The sequence below is a fragment of the Puma concolor genome, chromosome E1 (genome assembly GCF_028749965.1).
Source record: "Puma concolor isolate L17-30 chromosome E1, mPumCon1.1.hap2, whole genome shotgun sequence".
Taxonomy (NCBI): Eukaryota; Metazoa; Chordata; class Mammalia; order Carnivora; family Felidae; genus Puma; species Puma concolor.
Window position 1 is genome coordinate 44,335,457 of NC_141680.1, and position 17,391 is coordinate 44,352,847.

Sequence of the window (17,391 nt, forward strand, 5' to 3'; positions counted from 1 at the left end):
GGGTGCGAAACGAGGGGCGGGCCTCCTAGGAGGGAGGGGGCGGGGCGGGCTGGTGCAGGGTCGCGTGCTGGGTCTCGAGCAGGGGTAGGCAATGTAACGGCCTCTCCCCCCGCCCCTCCCTCCCCACTCCGGTCCCCTCACCCACAGACTGGCTCCAGGCAGCGCCCGGGGCGGCGGCGACAGCGGCGGCAGCGGCGGGGTGCGGGCTGAGGGAGCCGGGCTTCGACGCCCCCCCCTCACCCCCGTACCCCAGGAGCTGTACCTAGTCCAGGAGGGGCTGAGGGGCTCCATGGAGGTGAGAGGCGGAGTCACCTGCCCGCCCTCTAGCCCCCCAGGCCTGAGGGAGGGACTTGAGGTAAACGGTGGGGACGGTCAGGGTCCGGGGGCGGTCGAGCTTGGAGGATGGCTACGGTGAGGAGAGGCGGAGAGCGGGAGCGTTCCCAGACGCGGTTCTCTGAGGAGTCCGCGGCCGCGCTGGAGAGTGCAGGTCGTCGGGGAGGATCCCCGACGGGACGCCCCGTCCGGTCGAGGCGCCGGTGCGGGCGAGGGGCGCTTGGGTCGGGGCCGGGCTCGGGTTGGGGGGCGCGACGCGGGCTGATAGGACGGGCGGGCCGGGCCGCGGTGGCCGCGACGCCGGGGCTACGGCCATCTCCTCCGCGTCGGGCGGCGGCGGCGCTGAGGCAATGGCCGGCGGCGTGGGCCTGTCACGGCCGTCGGGGGCCACGCCTTTGCGGTCGGCCCGCAGGCGGCCCGAAGGCAGAGAGGGAAGCCCGGGGACAGAGGCACCAGCCCCGGGATCGGGATCGGTGTCCTCAGAGCGGATTCCGAGTGGAGTGGCGACAACTACGGCGGTGCCCCAGCCGTCCGTCGTTTCGGCCCTGCCTTTGCACTGCGTGATGCCTCTCCCGCTTCCTCCCTGTCCGTTTCGTGCAGCCCAAGGTAGCGTTCCGTGGAAGCGCGAATCGCTGCTGGAACCTCGGTGCCGACCCCAGCGGTAGGCTAACGGACGTGTTCAACAGCGTGATGCTGACCGGCTCCACGTCCTTCTATGATTGCTACAAATCGCAGGTCCATCCTTTGTTAGAGGATTTTTTTTTTCTTCCCTAAATCAAACTCGTTTCCCGGAGCCCATTCATATAAGGTGTTGAAATTGCTCCCAAGTTTAGGACCAGAAAGCCAAGAACATTCTTTCTTTCTGTTTAAAAGCCGGTAATAATTTCAGTACAGAGTCTGCGCAGTTCCATACTTTGCTTTGAAAACAAGATCTTACATTATTCTTGTTTTCATTTTGTCCTCAGAAATGTAAGAAAATCCATACTTAGTAAGACCGTAAAATAGTTGTTGCTGCAACATTTAGTGCAAGTCGGCACAAACATACCTTTGTTAATTTGAAGGTGAAGTTTTTCTTTACTGCTTCGCTTTCTGGCTTTAACAGGGTCTTGGATTACATGCTACCTTTTACTGCATCTAAAACATTTAGTTTTATTAATCATATTAAACCAGGCTTTGGGTAGTGTAAGTCATTTTCATTTGAAATTATTTATCCAGGACATCAGTGTTGATATTGTTATACTTTGAATTATAACAATAGTCCAAAATAAATAATTTTATTTAATCCTACAACTTTGTATAATATTACACCTGCTATACAGACTGAGAAGCTGAGGCTCAGCTTGATTCATGTCTTAAGTGACAAAGCCTAAATGGACCCTAGGTCTTTTTCCTGCCAAGACCAGCATTCCACTGCTCTCCATATTGTTTTCACAGCTACTAGAATTTACGTGAATTTAATTTCAATCAAGTACATTCAGGGTATATAAGTGATACATTTTGCAGTTATCTAAACTGATTATTATGCCAAACCCAAGCATTTGGGAATTTAATTCCCATAAATGTTTAAAACATTCCCATAAATGTTTTAATTTAATTCCCAGATATTTAAAATATAATTATGTTTTATTTTAGCTGTTTGTTTTATCCTAGAATATGAAATTGAAATCAATCTTATAAACGGATTTATTGCTAATACTCAAATCTTACTTTAAAATGTAAAACAAACTTGAAAGAATACTCCTAAAATGCATTTAGTTTCAAATACTGTGTATCTTGTTTGATATTTTTGATATTACATAATCTGAAAATACTTCTTTTAAGTCACTATCTCAAAAAGATGAACAATTACTTATGTCACTTTGGATGTTTCACACTAAAAGAGAGTTAAGGTGGGTCTATGATAAAAATTTCAGAACTAAAGGAATAAAATTATGAATGATTCCAAAGAAAAGCCTTTGCAAAAGTTATTGCTAGCTAAGAAATTCTGGAAAGTAGTTTTTAGTGACACAGCAAAATTATTTCGGTTCCTCAGTTTCCCCAGTTTCAGAATAGTCAGCATTATATGTATATACATGTATATACAAGACAGTTATAACGTAGTTTTCAAATAGCAGTCATAACCGCAATTTAAACAAATGGTTGTAACGTATTTGACATTTTTTTTTCAACGTTTTTTAATTTATTTTTGGGACAGAGAGAGACAGAGCATGAACGGGGGAGGGGCAGAGAGAGAGGGAGACACAGAATCGGAAACAGGCTCCAGGCTCCGAGCCATCAGCCCAGAGCCTGACGTGGGGCTCCAACTCCCGGACCGCGAGATCGTGACCTGGCTGAAGTCGGACGCTTAACCGACTGCGCCACCCAGGCGCCCCAGTATTTGACATTTTTAAAGATTGGTGATTGGAAGATATTAATTTTCATATTTTATTGGTATAGTAAATACTTTGTTGGCATAGTGTTTAAATTTTTTTTAATGTTTATTTTTGAGACAGAGAGAGAGAGACAGGGAGAGACAGCAACAGCGTGAGCAGGGGAGGGGCAGAGAGAGAGAGGGAGACACAGAATCCAAAGCAGGTTCCAGGCTCCAAGCTGTCAGCACAGAGCCCAACGTGGGGCCCGAACTCACTAACCGTGAGATCATGACCCGAGCCAAAGTCAGACGCTTAACCAACTGAGCCACCCAGGTGCCCCAGAAACTTAGTGTTTAAAGAGTTGTATTTCAATTATGTCTATGAAGAACAAAAATTTAAGAATACTTTGATCTAATATGTATTCTCTATGTAAATTTTGTAAAAGCAATTAGAAAATATTTTTATCTAGGATTATATTTCCTCTGTATTTATAAGAAAATACTATTTCTACTGTGTCTAGATATTTATAGTTATTACATCTCAGATTTCATTTGGAGAGTTAAAATATGTGAATGTATACTTTCAGACCTCTTTAAAGAAGCATTTTCAGAATAAAATACATCTAAATAAGTTTAATCTTTATTATTTAAATTCATTCTATTTTAAGTATTTAAAATTATTTTCACTGCATATCAATCCCTCTTGAAAAGAGGCAATATTTTATTTGTTTATTTGCTTATTTTTGAGAGAGAGAGAGCATGCATGTGAGCAAGGGAGAGGGGCAGAGGGAAAGAGAGAGAATCTTAACTAGGCTCCAAGCTCAGGGCAGAGCCCATCATGGGCCTTGATCCCACAATTGTGAGATCATGACCTGAGCCAAAATCCAGAGTCAGACGTTTAACCAGCTGAGCCACTCAGATGCCCTAAGGAGGCAGTATTTTAAGTGAATAAAATCTTAAAACTCAAACTTTTACCTTATTTACTGAAATTATAGAACCATTCACAAAAAAAGAAAAATGACACCTAGTGAGTGTTGATACTTCGATCTGAGTGAAGAAAGAAGAAAAAGAAAAATGAGCTTATATTTTTTTCTTCTAATTGTAGTAATAGCTTTTAAATTTCTGAAGACATAAAATTTTATATATCATCATTTTCATAATATCTCTTAGAAATAGAAACTAGGCTGAAAATTAAAAGATATTCTTTAAAAGTTCCTACAGTAGGAGTAAGAACGCCTTGAGTTTGGGTTTAGTTTTGTCACCTATCAGCTCAATAACTTGTAGCTTCAGTTTCCTTGTTTTTATAGCACAGTACTCTTGTCACAAGGTTGACTGAATATAATTTTATGTAGAATTTCTTTGCAAATTCCATATGAATAAATGTACATTCACCTTTTTTTCCCCCACAGATTAGGGGCATTAAGACTGAATTTTGTAAATGATTTCTTGAAAATAACACTGCTAGTGTCTACATAACACTCATCTGTTAAAAAAAATTATAAGTGCAGTAATTGTGGGTATTTCATACCAGGGATAAGCAACAAATACTGATCAAATCTGCTGAGTGCCTGATTTTGTAAACAAAATTTTATTGGAACATAGCTATGCCCTTTACATATTGTCTATGGTTTGCTTTGGTGCTAGAACAGCAGAGTTGAGAAGTTTTGACAGAGACCTCACCAGCCAGTAAACCCTAAAATATTTATTGTGGCCATTTACAGAAAACATTCATGAACCCCTAGTGGAAAGTAAGTTTAAGTGGCTTAGTCTAGATTTTAAGTCTCCCAATTCCTAGGCATGTGTTATTTCCTCTCGTATCTCATTATTTCACTAATATTCTGTGTAATTTTGATGTGTTTGATGTGCAAACATGTCTTTAAATTTTCAGAGTGAAGACAGTGTTGATCTAAGGCAGATCTATACTCCACTTTCTTCATCAGAATATTCAAGTTCTATAGATTCTTCACTTTTCTATGCACCATGGTCTACTTATGGAGATGATACTAAACAGCCTTCTAATTCCCAGATCAATGTAAAGAACAGGTAAGTTAATAAATTATATTTTTCAGGCTAAATGAAAAGTTTTAAAGTTTGATTACATGGGAACCCAGTTGTATTAGCTCTTTATTCCTTACATCACCATTTTAATGTCATGGCATTACAATATTATGTTTATCAAACTTTTAGAAACCCTACACTGGGCAGTTCTGTGTTGTAATTTTTAGCTCATTACTTTTTGTTTATTCATTAGAGGCAACCCTTAGTGAGTAAATCTTAAGTTCCTCTTTCTAAAGATGACTTATATACATGGGTTATTTTTAGATCTATTTTTCATCCAATTTAATCTAAATTTTCAGTAATTATTTCCTTCACAAGTGTAGAGCAAGCAGGATTTTATCAAACATAAGATTGATTGATTGATTGATTGATTTTTGAGAGAGAGAGAGAGAGAGAAGGAGCGAGCAGGGAAGGGGCAGAGAGAGAGGGAGAGAGAATCCCAAGCAGGCTCCATGTTGTCAGCATGGAGCCCAGTGAGGGCCTTGATCTCACAAACTGCAACATCATAACCTGAGGTGAAATCAAGAGCATGACGCCCAACCGACTGTGCCACCCAGACCCTTCTAGTTATTTAAAAAAAATTTTTTTAATGTTTTATTTATTTTTGAGACAGGGAGAGACAGAGCATGAACAGGGGAGGGTCAGAGAGAGGGAGACACAGAATCTGAAACAGGCTCCAGGCTCTGAGCTGTCAGCACAGAGCCCGACGCGGGGCTCGAACCCGCAGACCGCGAGATCATGACCTGAGCCGAAGTCGGCCGTTTAACCGACTGAGCCACCCAGGCGCCCCTCTAGTTACTTTTTAATTCCATTAATATTAGAGGCCTAACTCTGCCAGATCTCTCATACTAGGGATATTACAATTAACACGGCAAATATTATCTCCAACTTTATAGCTCTTACAATAAAGAGGATGATGATGATGATGATAATGACAACGACGACAGTGACGACTTGCTGGGAACAAGTATAGTGAGGTTTAAAAAGAAGTATAGGATATTATGGGAGCCTGTTGGAAAGAGAAGTCTAAAGGAGTAACATCTACCTTTATTTTAATTATGTATAAGGGAGCAGTTGATAGAGGCTGATACAGCTTTAGTTTAATTGGACAATAATTATTTTTAAAATCTTATATGTTCTTTTTTTTTAAGCTTCTTTTTAAACTCTATACCCAACGTGGGGCTCAAACTCATGACCCCGAGATCAAGAGTCATATGCTCTACCAACTGAGCCTGCCGGGAACCCTCCTTAAAAATCTTACTAATTAAAAAATGTTTTTAAAATGTTAAAAATTGGGGTGTCTGGCTGGCTCAGTCAGTGGAGCATGTGACTCTTGATCTTGGGGTCATGAGTTTGAGCCTCATGTTGGGTACAGAGATTAGTTTTAAAAAAGTTAAAATTTTGGAAATTTTGGTGAGTTCTGTATAATAGTGATCTTATTAGAAAGACTATATAATATATAATTCTACAAAAATATTTTTTCAGTTGATATATGTTCATTGAAAAAATTCAGACTTTACAGAAATCATAAAAAAAAGTGGAAGTTCACCTTAACCCTTAACAGTTCCCAATAACAAGTATTAGTAGTTTAGTATATATTACATTGAATTATTTTAGAGATATACTAATATATTATTATATCAAAAAACTTATCCAATCTTTTTGAAACAACACGATATAGTAGAAAAAGCATTAGACTTGTAGGCAGACCATTTGTTCAGCAGGTGTACAGTATGACAAATCACATACACTTGTAAAATACAAGTTTCTTAAGATCTCAAATGATCGTTCTTCAATAGCTGAATGATTACTAATACCTGCCCATCTTATGTTATGAAGATCAATGAACTATTTGAGTATTATGCAAATATAAAGGTATTTTTATTTCTAAGATGTCCTAACACTATGAAATGTTAGAAATAAAGTACAAGAAAATAAGAAGCTATAACTTAAAGCAACATATTACTTCTAGGAACAGATTAGTTGAAATAGATAGGACATTAAATAGACAGGACATTAATAGATAGGCACTAATTTTCCATCTCCTTGTGGTTTTTACATTTTGTATTATTTAGACAGCATTAGTCACAAGGTGGGATTTCAGATACATAGAGCTCCAGTTACTTTAGTAAGGATTTAGGGATAGCCAACAAATCTGTTAGATTTAAGTGACAACTGTAATATTGCTGTGGTATCTAGGATGACCATATCACATTTCACTTTTTAAATCCAACATTTGGTCTAAAGAGTCACAAAAATAGAGTAGCAGATTCGTATGGTTTCCAAATCACAAATGAAAAAACTGAGCAAGTGTTGACGGAATAACGTATAATGGGACCAGATATGCTTTTAGAAGCAGCCGTGGTGCCAAGTGTGTCTAAAACATCGTAAGTCAGAGATTTATATCTTGGAACTTAAAATGAATAGCATGTGTTTGGGAGAAACGAGAGTTAAGCATACATTGCAAACTAGACATAGGATTTGAAATGGAGAAACATGTACCATAGGCACTATGCTAAAGTGGAAAATATTCTTTAAAAAAAAAAAAGTGGGGGGCGCCTGGGTGGCGCAGTCGGTTAAGCGTCCGACTTCAGCCAGGTCACGATCTCGCAGTCCGTGAGTTCGAGCCCCGCGTCAGGCTCTGGGCTGATGGCTCAGAGCCTGGAGCCTGTTTCCGATTCTGTGTCTCTCTCTCTCTCGGCCCCCCCCCCGTTCATGCTCTGTCTCTCTCTGTCCCAAAAAATAAATAAACGTTGAAAAAAAAAAAAAAATTTTAATAAAAAAAAAAAAGTGGGAGGTGCAGAGAGAGAGAATCACAAGCATGCTCCATACCACCAGCACATAGTCCAACACGGGGCCCAAACCCACTGTAAGATCATAACCCAAGCAGAAATCAAGAGTCAGACGCTCAACTGACTGAGCCACCTAGGCTCCCCTAAAGTGGAAAATATTCTTGAGTTTCTGTTGCCTCTTTATTTGAAATGATGGGATAAATTCAGTCCAGATATTTTATAGAAAAATAATGGTATAAGAAGTCTGGAAATAGAAATCAATATATTGAATTTCAGTATGAGGAAAATAATTTACATGTGATATTCATTTATTTTTAGGATTCAAACGGAAAGAAATGACTATGGCAGTGAAACAGACTTATATGGACTTGTGTCTAACATTTTGGAAGAACAAGACAAGTCACAGCCATATTTTGCTGAGGGGTTAGTATATTATATAAGCTATATGGTATATAGTAAGCTTTTAAATTCACACATACTAGATTACTGTATTTATTAGCTTTTATTTTTACTTAATAGGGGATCATCTGACAATAGGCATCTTAATTCAAATATTTGTTTCTAGCAGCCTTGACTTTGCTGAGGTACTTGCCATACAATTGGAAGTTTCAGACTTTAATTTGCTATTAAGAACTTTCCTTTGGAAAGTTATTCTTGCATAATTCAGAGCTATTTCCCTTGAGTTCTAAAGTTTGGCTTAAAGAGTACAAATTCCAAAGAGCTTTTATACATCTATCCTAAAGAATAAAACTATCATTGATGGTATGCAGAAATACGTATGGACTTTGTTCTTATGGTAAAAATTTTTTAAATACACTTTGATTGATTTTTCGGGGATGGAGGCCATATTACCCAAATGGGGTACTTCATAAATAGGGAACTATGCAGCACACGTGTAACCAATTAAAATATTTTAATTTTAGTAATAGTTTTATCAAAGTACATCTTTTTCATTTAAAAAAATGTGGTCAACAACATTTTTGTATTCTATAATAACCTAATTAAAGGAAAAACTTATTTTGTTTTCTGCTTACTGTAGATAAACAATTCATGCAAGACCATGTAGTCCCCAGCCTCAGGCCTCAGTTGATGCCTCTTGGGAAAGTATACTGAAGACATATTAAGATAAAAATGCATATTAATGTAGTATGTGGCACATTTCAAGTGATAGAAAATTATTTGGATGTAATGGTAATTTATAAGGCAAGGTTAGAAAGGATTAGATAATGGGGAAGTGAGGCAATATAAATGTTTTGAGAACCTGTTCTACCTTCTCCACTGAGAAAATAAAGTCATTTAAAATCTGAGTTGTAATTAAATATATTTACTTGTTCTAGGACCTGCTCCTCCAATTTAAAGTCAGTTTGGCCAGTGAACACAAGCAGATTTGCAGATCACCATGACCTCTTAACAGAAACCAAAAGGCCAATAGATACAGCCATCTCTCAGCAAGCTTTTTATAGTGGTGAATCTGTGTCAGCAGTGGAAAAGCAATACCTGCATAATAGTAATCTAACACCACAGCAAAAAATAGATGAACTTTATCATGGATTTACTGGGTTAGACCTTGAAGAACAATGGATGTACCCCTCACGAAGTGATCATTCTAATTGTTACAATATCCAGACAAATGATACAGCTAAGACAACATTCCAAGATTTTCCACTTATCAAAAACTGTTTTACATCACAGACTGGTCTGTCTGACATCATGAAAGAATCAGGAATTGATACTTATCCTTATGGAAGAGAGAAAATATGTGCTAAAGGTCTTGAAGCACCATTACAGCAAAAAAGGGCAGAGATGTTTCTTTCTCAATTTAATAGATACAGTGAAAACACAGATTATTGTAGATACCCAGAATATGTTCATCCTAATAAGGTTAAGCTTAATAAGTGTTCAAATTTTAATGTCCAGGATAGTAAAAAATTAGCCAATGGCACACCTGAAACACCAACAATAGAAGCAGACACCTACACAAAGTTATTTCAGGTTAAACCAGCAAATCAGAAAAAAATGGAAGAGACAATAGCTGACCAGCAGAATTTCACATTTCCAAAAACCACACCACATCTGACAGAAAAACAGTTGGCAAATGAAGCAGCATTCACTGCTGATTTTGGCTTAAAATCAGAATATGGACTAAAACCTCATGCGGGTTGTCCAGCTAATAATGATTTTGCTAATGTCACAGAAAAACAACAATTTACTAAACCTGACCCCTCAAATTCTGAGTATTTTAAATCTGTGAATTTATTATCAAACTCAGCAACACCTTCAGGAGGTATCAGGTTAAACAGACCAACTTGGATGAATGTCCAAACAAAAAATAACACTCCTATTCCTTATCGAAATCAAGGTAACTTGATGAAATTAAATAGTCACTTAAGTGTAGCTTCTAAAGGTTCTAACCATTCTTCAGATTTCCCCCAACTATCATCCACAAATTTAACCCCAAATAGTTTATTTCAGAAGTATTGCCAAGAAAATCCTTCAGCATTTTCTAGTTTTGATTTCAGTTACAATGGTGCAGAAAGAATTCAATCTGTCAATCACATGGAAGGACTGACAAAGACTGGAGAAGAAAATCTCTTTGAATCAGTTACTGATAAAAAAATAAAGCAGCCAAATGGATTTTGTGATAACTATGCAACTCAGCAGTATGGGATCATTGAAAATGTAAACAAACATAATTTTCAAGCTAAGTCTCAGAGTGGACATTATGATGCTGAGGAAGGTCCAAAGCACTTAGATGGCTTATCTCAAAATACGTATCAAGATCTGTTGGAGTCACAGGGTCATTTTAATAGCCACAGACAGGGAAGTGGAGACAACAATATTAATAGCCGTGTGAATCGCACACAGGCATCATGCTTTTCTAATAATTATATGATGGGAGATTTAAGGCATAATCAGAGTTTTCAACAAGTTGGTTCAAATGGGTTTCCCCTAAGATCCACTCACCCATTTGGCCATTCAGTTGTTCCACTGTTGGATTCTTATGATATGTTTTCTTACGATGACTTAAGCCATTTGTACCCTTATTTTAATGATATGATGTATGGTGATAATTCGTTTTCTGGTTTCGTGCCAACTTTTGGATTTCAAAGACCAATTAAAACCCGTAGTGGACCAGCCAGTGAACTTCATATTCGACTAGAAGAGTGCTATGAACAATGGAGAGCATTAGAAAAGGAGAGAAAAAAGGTAATACAAATCTATCCATTTAGGAGTAATTTGGGATGTTCTCTCTGCCTATCTTCATTTTGTTAGTGTAGTTCAAGAGTACTTGGCCTTATTTCTAAGCTGAATTCTTCCATAATGTGCAGTATTTAAGTCCATGACTATAAGGAATTAGCTGACATAACTAAAAAAATGTGAGGCTTAAAAAATTGTTATTTATATAAAGTTGGGGGGTTTTTTGCCTGTGAAGTAGACTTTTTCCTTAATGAGCCAAAAGCTTACTACTTTTGGGGCTCCTGGCTGGCTTTGTTGGAAGAGCATGTGACTCTTGATATCAGTTTTATAAGTTCAAGTCCCACATGAGGTGCAGGGAGACTTGCAGGTATTTTATATGCATTAAATATAGAAAATACAGTGGTGTTGTGGTTTGCGTTTGTTCTGTTTGATACTGAAACAATTTTAAAGTACTCATTTTCAATTTATTTATTAGGCCTATGAGAAATGTCACTCATAACTGAATCATATTTAGAAAACTCAGCATCTAAAAATTATATAATTTTTTACAGACTGAATTGGCCCTGGCCAAGAATTACCCAGGAAAAAAAGTATCCAGTACTAACAACACTCCAATTCCAAGGCTGACCTCCAACCCATCTCGAGTTGATCGCTTAATTGTGGACGAACTTCGAGAACAAGCCAGAGTAAGCTGTAAAAACATCCAATGATGGATTATTTCATTGCTTGATAAAATTTTAAAACATTTCAGCAAGTCAGAGTTCTGAATGATTTTTAAATCACATTTAGGCATAATTCTCTGAAATAATTATCTTTTCCATGCTTGGTCCTACAACTATGATTAATAGTCAGGAAAGGAGAAATAGCACCCCCTCAATCCTTTAAAAAATTTTTTTAACGTTTGTTTATTTTTGAGACAGAGAGACATAGCATGAATGGGGAAAAGACAGAGAGAGAGAGGGAGACACAGAATCTGAAACAGGCTCCAGGTTCTGAGCTGTCAGCACAGAGCCCCACACGGGGCTCGAACTCATGGAGCGCGAGATCATGACCTGAGCAGAAGTCGGACGCTTAACCAACTGAACCACCCAGGCACCCCTCAATCCTTTTAAAAGTAGGTTTCGGGGCGCCTGGGTGGCGCAGTCGGTTAAGCGTCCGACTTCAGCCAGGTCACGATCTCGCGATCCGTGAGTTCGAGCCCCGCGTCAGGCTCTGGGCTGATGGCTCAGAGCCTGGAGCCTGTTTCCGATTCTGTGTCTCCCTCTCTCTCTGCCCCTCCCCCGTTCATGCTCTGTCTCTCTCTGTCCCAAAAACAAATAAATGTTGAAAAAAAAAAAAAAAAAAGTAGGTTTAGTAGATGCACCTGGGTGGCTCAGTTGATTAAGGGTTCAACTCTTGATTTCCCCTTAGGTCATGATCTCACAGTTCATGGGATCAAGCCACGCATCAGGCTCTGCACTGACAGCATGGAGCCTGCTTGGGATTCTCTCTCTGCCCCTTTCCCTGCGCTCTCTCTCTCTCTCTCTCTCTCAAAATAAAAAAATGAACATTAAAAAAAAGTAGGCTTAGGAATTTAAATGGTTTCTCTTTAAGAAATCTATATCAGCAATACAGCTCTCAACAGAATTTTAAAGCAAAAATAATTTTGAATATTATTTATAAAGTCCCATTTCTCTAACAAAACAAAACCAAAAAAAACCCCATTTGTTTTCTAGCTAGATGAACAAGCTGTATTTGCATTATACAAAATGGGACATTAACAGGGAATTACTGTTTTCTTAACCCTGCACACTTGAGTTATTCAACAAACATTAAGTGTATCCAGCAATGTATTAAATACTGATAAACTGAAAAAATACTGAAGAATGTAGGTATGCATAAATTTATAAAATAGCTTTGTTTTAGAAAAGTAGTATATCACTTCAAATGTAAAGAATCCTGACGTTAGGTCATTTTGTAATTTAACAAATGATTATTTCTATTACCTCCTTTGAAATTTCAGAATTTTCTAGAATTTAATACAGTAGGGTAAAGTTTTTCTTTTTTGACCTTCCTCTTTTAAAAACTTACACTGTTTTTCAAATATGATAAAAGATTCCTGGGAGGGGCGCCTGGCTGGCTTAGTTGGAGGAGCACTTGACTCTTGATCTGAAAGTCATAGGTTTGAGCCCCACACTGAGCATAGACATTACTTAAAACAAAAACAAAAACAAAAACAAATTCCTGGGAAAAAGCACGCAGTGAAAACAGCTTGCTTCTATGATTGAATAAAAGCCATTTTAGGAACCAGAAAAATCAACATAGCAGAGTCTGTTTTATTGAACATCAGTTTCATCTACTTTGCTGTCTTTAAAATATAGATATGAATTACTTCAATGGAAAAGAGTGATTTTTACCTAGCTTTCAGTTGGTCGGTTGAAATTCTTCTATCAAATTTGTAAATTCTTACAATGGATTTATCAGTATTACAGTCAGATACCAACATGGGTTACAGCCAGATGTTAATAAAAACTTCAATCTTTTATTACTTTTTCTTAAAACCATTCCAAGTTAGGGGCGCCTGGGTGGCTTGGTCGGTTAAGCGTCTGACTTCGGCTCAGGTCATGATCTCACGGTCCCTGAGTTCGAGCCCTGCGTCGGGCTCTGTGCTGACAGCTCAGAGCCTGGAGCCTGTTTCAGATTCTGTGTCTCCCTCTCTCTCTGCCCCTCCCCTGTTCATGCTCTGTCTCTCTCTGTCTCAAAAATAGATAAACGTTAAAAAAAAAAATTTTTTTTTTTAAATAAAAAAACCATTCCAAGTTAAAAGTCCTTTTTCTCAGCAACACATTTCTAGGCAATTAATCAAGGAATTGCAAACTTTAAATAAATTTTTTCAGCTTTGCTTATGCTTCACATTAATTTAGGTTATGTTTATAGCTGTTGTAATAATTTATCTATATTTAGCAACATTAGGGGCACCTGCATGGCTCATTCGGTTAAGCATCCGACTTTGGTTCAGGTCATGATCTCTTAGTCCGTGAGTTCGAGCCCCGTGTCGGGCTCTGTGCTGAAAGCTCAGAACTTGGAACCTGCTTTGGATCCTGGGTCTTCCTCTTTCTCTGCCCCTCCCCTCCCCTGCTCATGCTCTCTCTCTCTCAAAAATAAATAAACATTAAAAAAAATTTTTTTATATTTAGCAACATTAGACCGATGATCACAAAGGGCAAAAATATTTTTACATGTACTATTTTCTGGTTTGCAGGTTTTATACAATTCTGAAAAGAACCACCTTTTTTATTAAAAATCACCTGTGCAAATTTATTTACACTTACCATTTATTTAAATGATTCTTATTTTAAAAATACATAGTTAGAAAAAAATGTGTAATTAGTAGCTCACTGGAGTTTTTCTATGCGATTTTTCTTTTTTTCTTTTGTTGTTTTGTTTCCTCCTCAAAGATCCTGGTGGGTTCTGTAATTGGGAGGAAAATATTTAATAACTGTGTACTTATGTTTTCTCCATAGACCCAAAGTGGCATTACTCCAAAGAAACTTGAAATGAGCGTGAGGTTAGAGGCATTCATTCAGGTGCCATTAGCTTCTTCATTGAGAGATATTTTTCTACTCTCCCCAGTCACTGAACACCAAGGTCTTCTGTGAATTTTAAATCATTTAGTTCCCAAAGGCAATGACTATATTTATTTGATGTTCAAATCCTAATTATTGAAAAAGTTCTCTTTCCATACACCTTTCAAGTTTAGAATTTGAGATATAGGTATATGCAACTATGAATTGTACTCCCCTTACTGATCCTAGTGGATTAGGGATTCCTTAAAACTACCACTAGTATGACCTGAATATTTCTGATTTTCAAAAGGAGAATATTGAAAGCCCAGAAAGGACTTGCCAAGGTCAGGATTAATCAGTCTAGGACTTCTCCCTTTTTAGCTCAATGTTTTTCCCTTTAGATTACACTACCTCCTAAAAATGTTTTATTTGCAGGCTGTTCTCTTATTTGCCAAAAACAATATTACATCTTAAATTTACACACCCTGTCAGCTAAACATGGAAATGTTTAAATGTTTGATTTTTTAACTGTTTATTCCCAGTAACTGATTACCGAAACAAGTAGGTACAAAAGACTGCCTTAACATCTTTATTTTCCCCAGCATGGTGTCAGTACACAGTAGGCATTCAAGTATTTATTTGATGAATATTACTGCTCTCATCTCTGTTCTCCTTCATTGAAAATTTGTTCTTAAAGACAGAGCAATGTGGTTACATGCCTTATCGAAATTTAAAATGTTTCCCTCAGGTTGTGACTCTACTAGGCAAAATGGAACGTCTTCGAAGCTCTCCCCTTCATGCCAATATCTCTACTGCTCTTGATAGACACTTGGAGTCCGTTCACATCGTACAGTCACGTAGAAAGGATGAAATTGTTAATGCTTCAAATCGGCAAAGGCAAGGAGTTCCTAGATGCCAAGATGACAGAGGTATAAGTGTTAATGCATATTCTGTTGATAAGGCAGTGAGATAATTTGAATGTTGTTAAAATCAGATTCTGAGTTTAAAGGTTGGATTTCCAAAATTTACACTTAGCTAAAGGTAAATTGGTAAATCATGCCCACATAATTTACTCCATAAGTACTTTGGTCAGTTTGGTTAATTTTACCCATTTAATTACAACTCTGTCAAAGTCTGTGTTCTCCCCAAAGCATAGTCATTGTCACACAAGTCAGAAACAGTATCAACACTTTTTGATATTAAGTCAGATAGTTAACTCAGTCAATAGCCACCTATCTCTTACGAAAATAATAATGTTTGATCATTTAATAGCACAGCATTGGGCTTTTTAAGAGTTAAAGGATACATAAAAGGTATCTAATATGAACTGACACGGAGTGTTTTCTTTACAGATGTTTTTGCCCTTGCTTCAGCAATTAAAGAGATGTGTGTGGCTACTCGGAAAGCACGCACTACCCTGTGGTGTGCACTTCAGATGACCTTGCCAAAAACAGCCAGTACAGCTGGCCAAACAGATGTGGAAAAGGCTTTACAAGATACAGTAAACTGTGAAGATAAAGTCCATGAAAACATAAATAATAGCAATCCAATGAACCAGAGAGGTGAAGCAAACAAACATTAAGGAAATGCCAGCAGAAGAGTAAAAAGCTGATAAGTAAATGTATCAAGACATGCTAAAAAATTTTAATGAACTTGTCAAACTTGAAAACTTCAGTACATTAATTTTCTTCCAGATTTAAAGTTAGTACCTTAATGAAGTTTAACTTCTATTCAAAAATCTTCTATTTGGAATGGATCAGATACAATAGTTTAAGGTGAACTCAGAGAGAAAGTTGACTACTCTAGGGAGTTCTGAGTGGTCACAGATAACAAGTTTAAGTTAATTAAATATTTCCTAACAGCTAAACTATTGCTTAAGCCCATTTGCAGTGCAGGTAAATGCAAATGTGAAATTGTTCTAGAAGATAAGTTTCATTTAGTTCTGCCTTAGTAAGTATAATTCCAAATAATGAATCTAAGTGACTGTAACCCAATTATGGCTACAGTCTAGTAACCAAGACAAGTTTTGATTGTGATATAACTGTGTTTTCCTTACAAAACTGGATAATACCTAGGAAACCAAGGAAAACAAGGATGAACCCAATATTCATGTAAAAATTTAATATTTAAAAATACTACCATATTTATAAATTTGAAATCTTAGTGCCTGCGTATATGGAGGGAAATGCATCTGATTCTCCTAAATTAGTGATAAAAGTGCCAGTGTAAAAACCATGCAAGTTACTGAATATAAAACCTGTTCAAATCATTTGCGTATATTCTTTAAAATTTAATTATACTATCAATTATTAAATATTTCCAGTTTTAAAGTATTTAAATTCAATCAAAAACAAAACATTTCCTTTATCTGGATCTTTTAGACTTGATGCACAGTAACTAAAATAATGACTATTGTTTTAATACCCCTATGAGGTAATAATACCCTTATGAGCATTTTATGAGGGTATCATTAAGTTCTAAAATATACTTTTTTAAGGTTAATCTTTAGTTTAGTTTGCAATTGGTTAGTGTATATTTTGTGTAGTTGTGTTCATTAGTTAGCTTCTGTATTTTTTTAAAAGAGCTCTTGAAAGCTTGGCTTTTTCTGTTTCTCATCACTTAATATCTTTGTATGAAACCCAAGTAATTTATTCATTAATATGAAATGTTGGTATTATGTGACTCAGAAGATCTTGGGTTTTAACATTTCTAGCATGAGTTAAACTATAATATAATGTACTGATGAAATTTAATTGAACTATCCTTGACTGGAAACACTGATGTTTTAAATGGTGTTTTTCCTAGTTTTAGAAATCCTGGTATTAAAGAGTGTAATCACACCACATAAATTTTCTTTAGATGATGTGCGGAAGAAACTGATTGAGAATGCAGGAGTAACTGTAGGGAGAAACATTTTGATCACTGATATGCTTTAGAACTACCCAAATGAATTACATTGAGGGTAGTCAAATAAAATAGATCACCCCACCACAGTCACTGCATGGAAAGTGGTTAAGTTTGACATAAGACATGTTGGATGTTATGAAAACAAATACTGTACTGAATTTAGTCTCTCAGGAAAAAATTAATAAATTACTTTGTTGAAAATATTTGG

At 37.4% G+C, this 17,391-nt stretch overlaps 1 protein-coding gene across 2 annotated transcripts; it reads left to right on the top strand.

Annotated features, from left to right (window-relative positions):
• The first annotated feature begins 128 nt into the window (after positions 1-128).
• Positions 129-17,386, top strand: MEIOC (meiosis specific with coiled-coil domain). Of its 2 annotated transcripts, none has more exons than XM_086687524.1 (8): positions 129-295; positions 934-1,068; positions 4,572-4,726; positions 7,852-7,956; positions 8,871-10,740; positions 11,283-11,417; positions 15,025-15,205; positions 15,629-17,386. In XM_086687524.1, exons 1-8 carry the CDS (start codon positions 290-292, stop codon positions 15,856-15,858), a joined length of 2,817 nt encoding a protein of 938 aa, XP_086543650.1. In that variant the 5' UTR covers positions 129-289; the 3' UTR covers positions 15,859-17,386. The 2 variants fall into 2 exon arrangements, with proteins under 2 accessions (XP_086543650.1, XP_025773427.1); XM_025917642.2 differs by having other exon boundaries at positions 140-355.
• Positions 17,387-17,391: the final 5 nt, after the last annotated feature.

Excerpts from the sequence above, each read along its gene's own strand:
- MEIOC (XM_025917642.2), top strand. The coding sequence starts at position 290 with ATGGAGGTGAGAGGCGGAGTCACCTGCCCGCCCTCTAGCCCCCCAGGC. Across the intron at positions 7,957-8,870 it reads CAGCCATATTTTGCTGAGGG|GACCTGCTCCTCCAATTTAA; the intron begins GTTAGTATATTA and ends TACTTGTTCTAG. Across the intron at positions 11,418-15,024 it reads AACTTCGAGAACAAGCCAGA|GTTGTGACTCTACTAGGCAA; the intron begins GTAAGCTGTAAA and ends TGTTTCCCTCAG.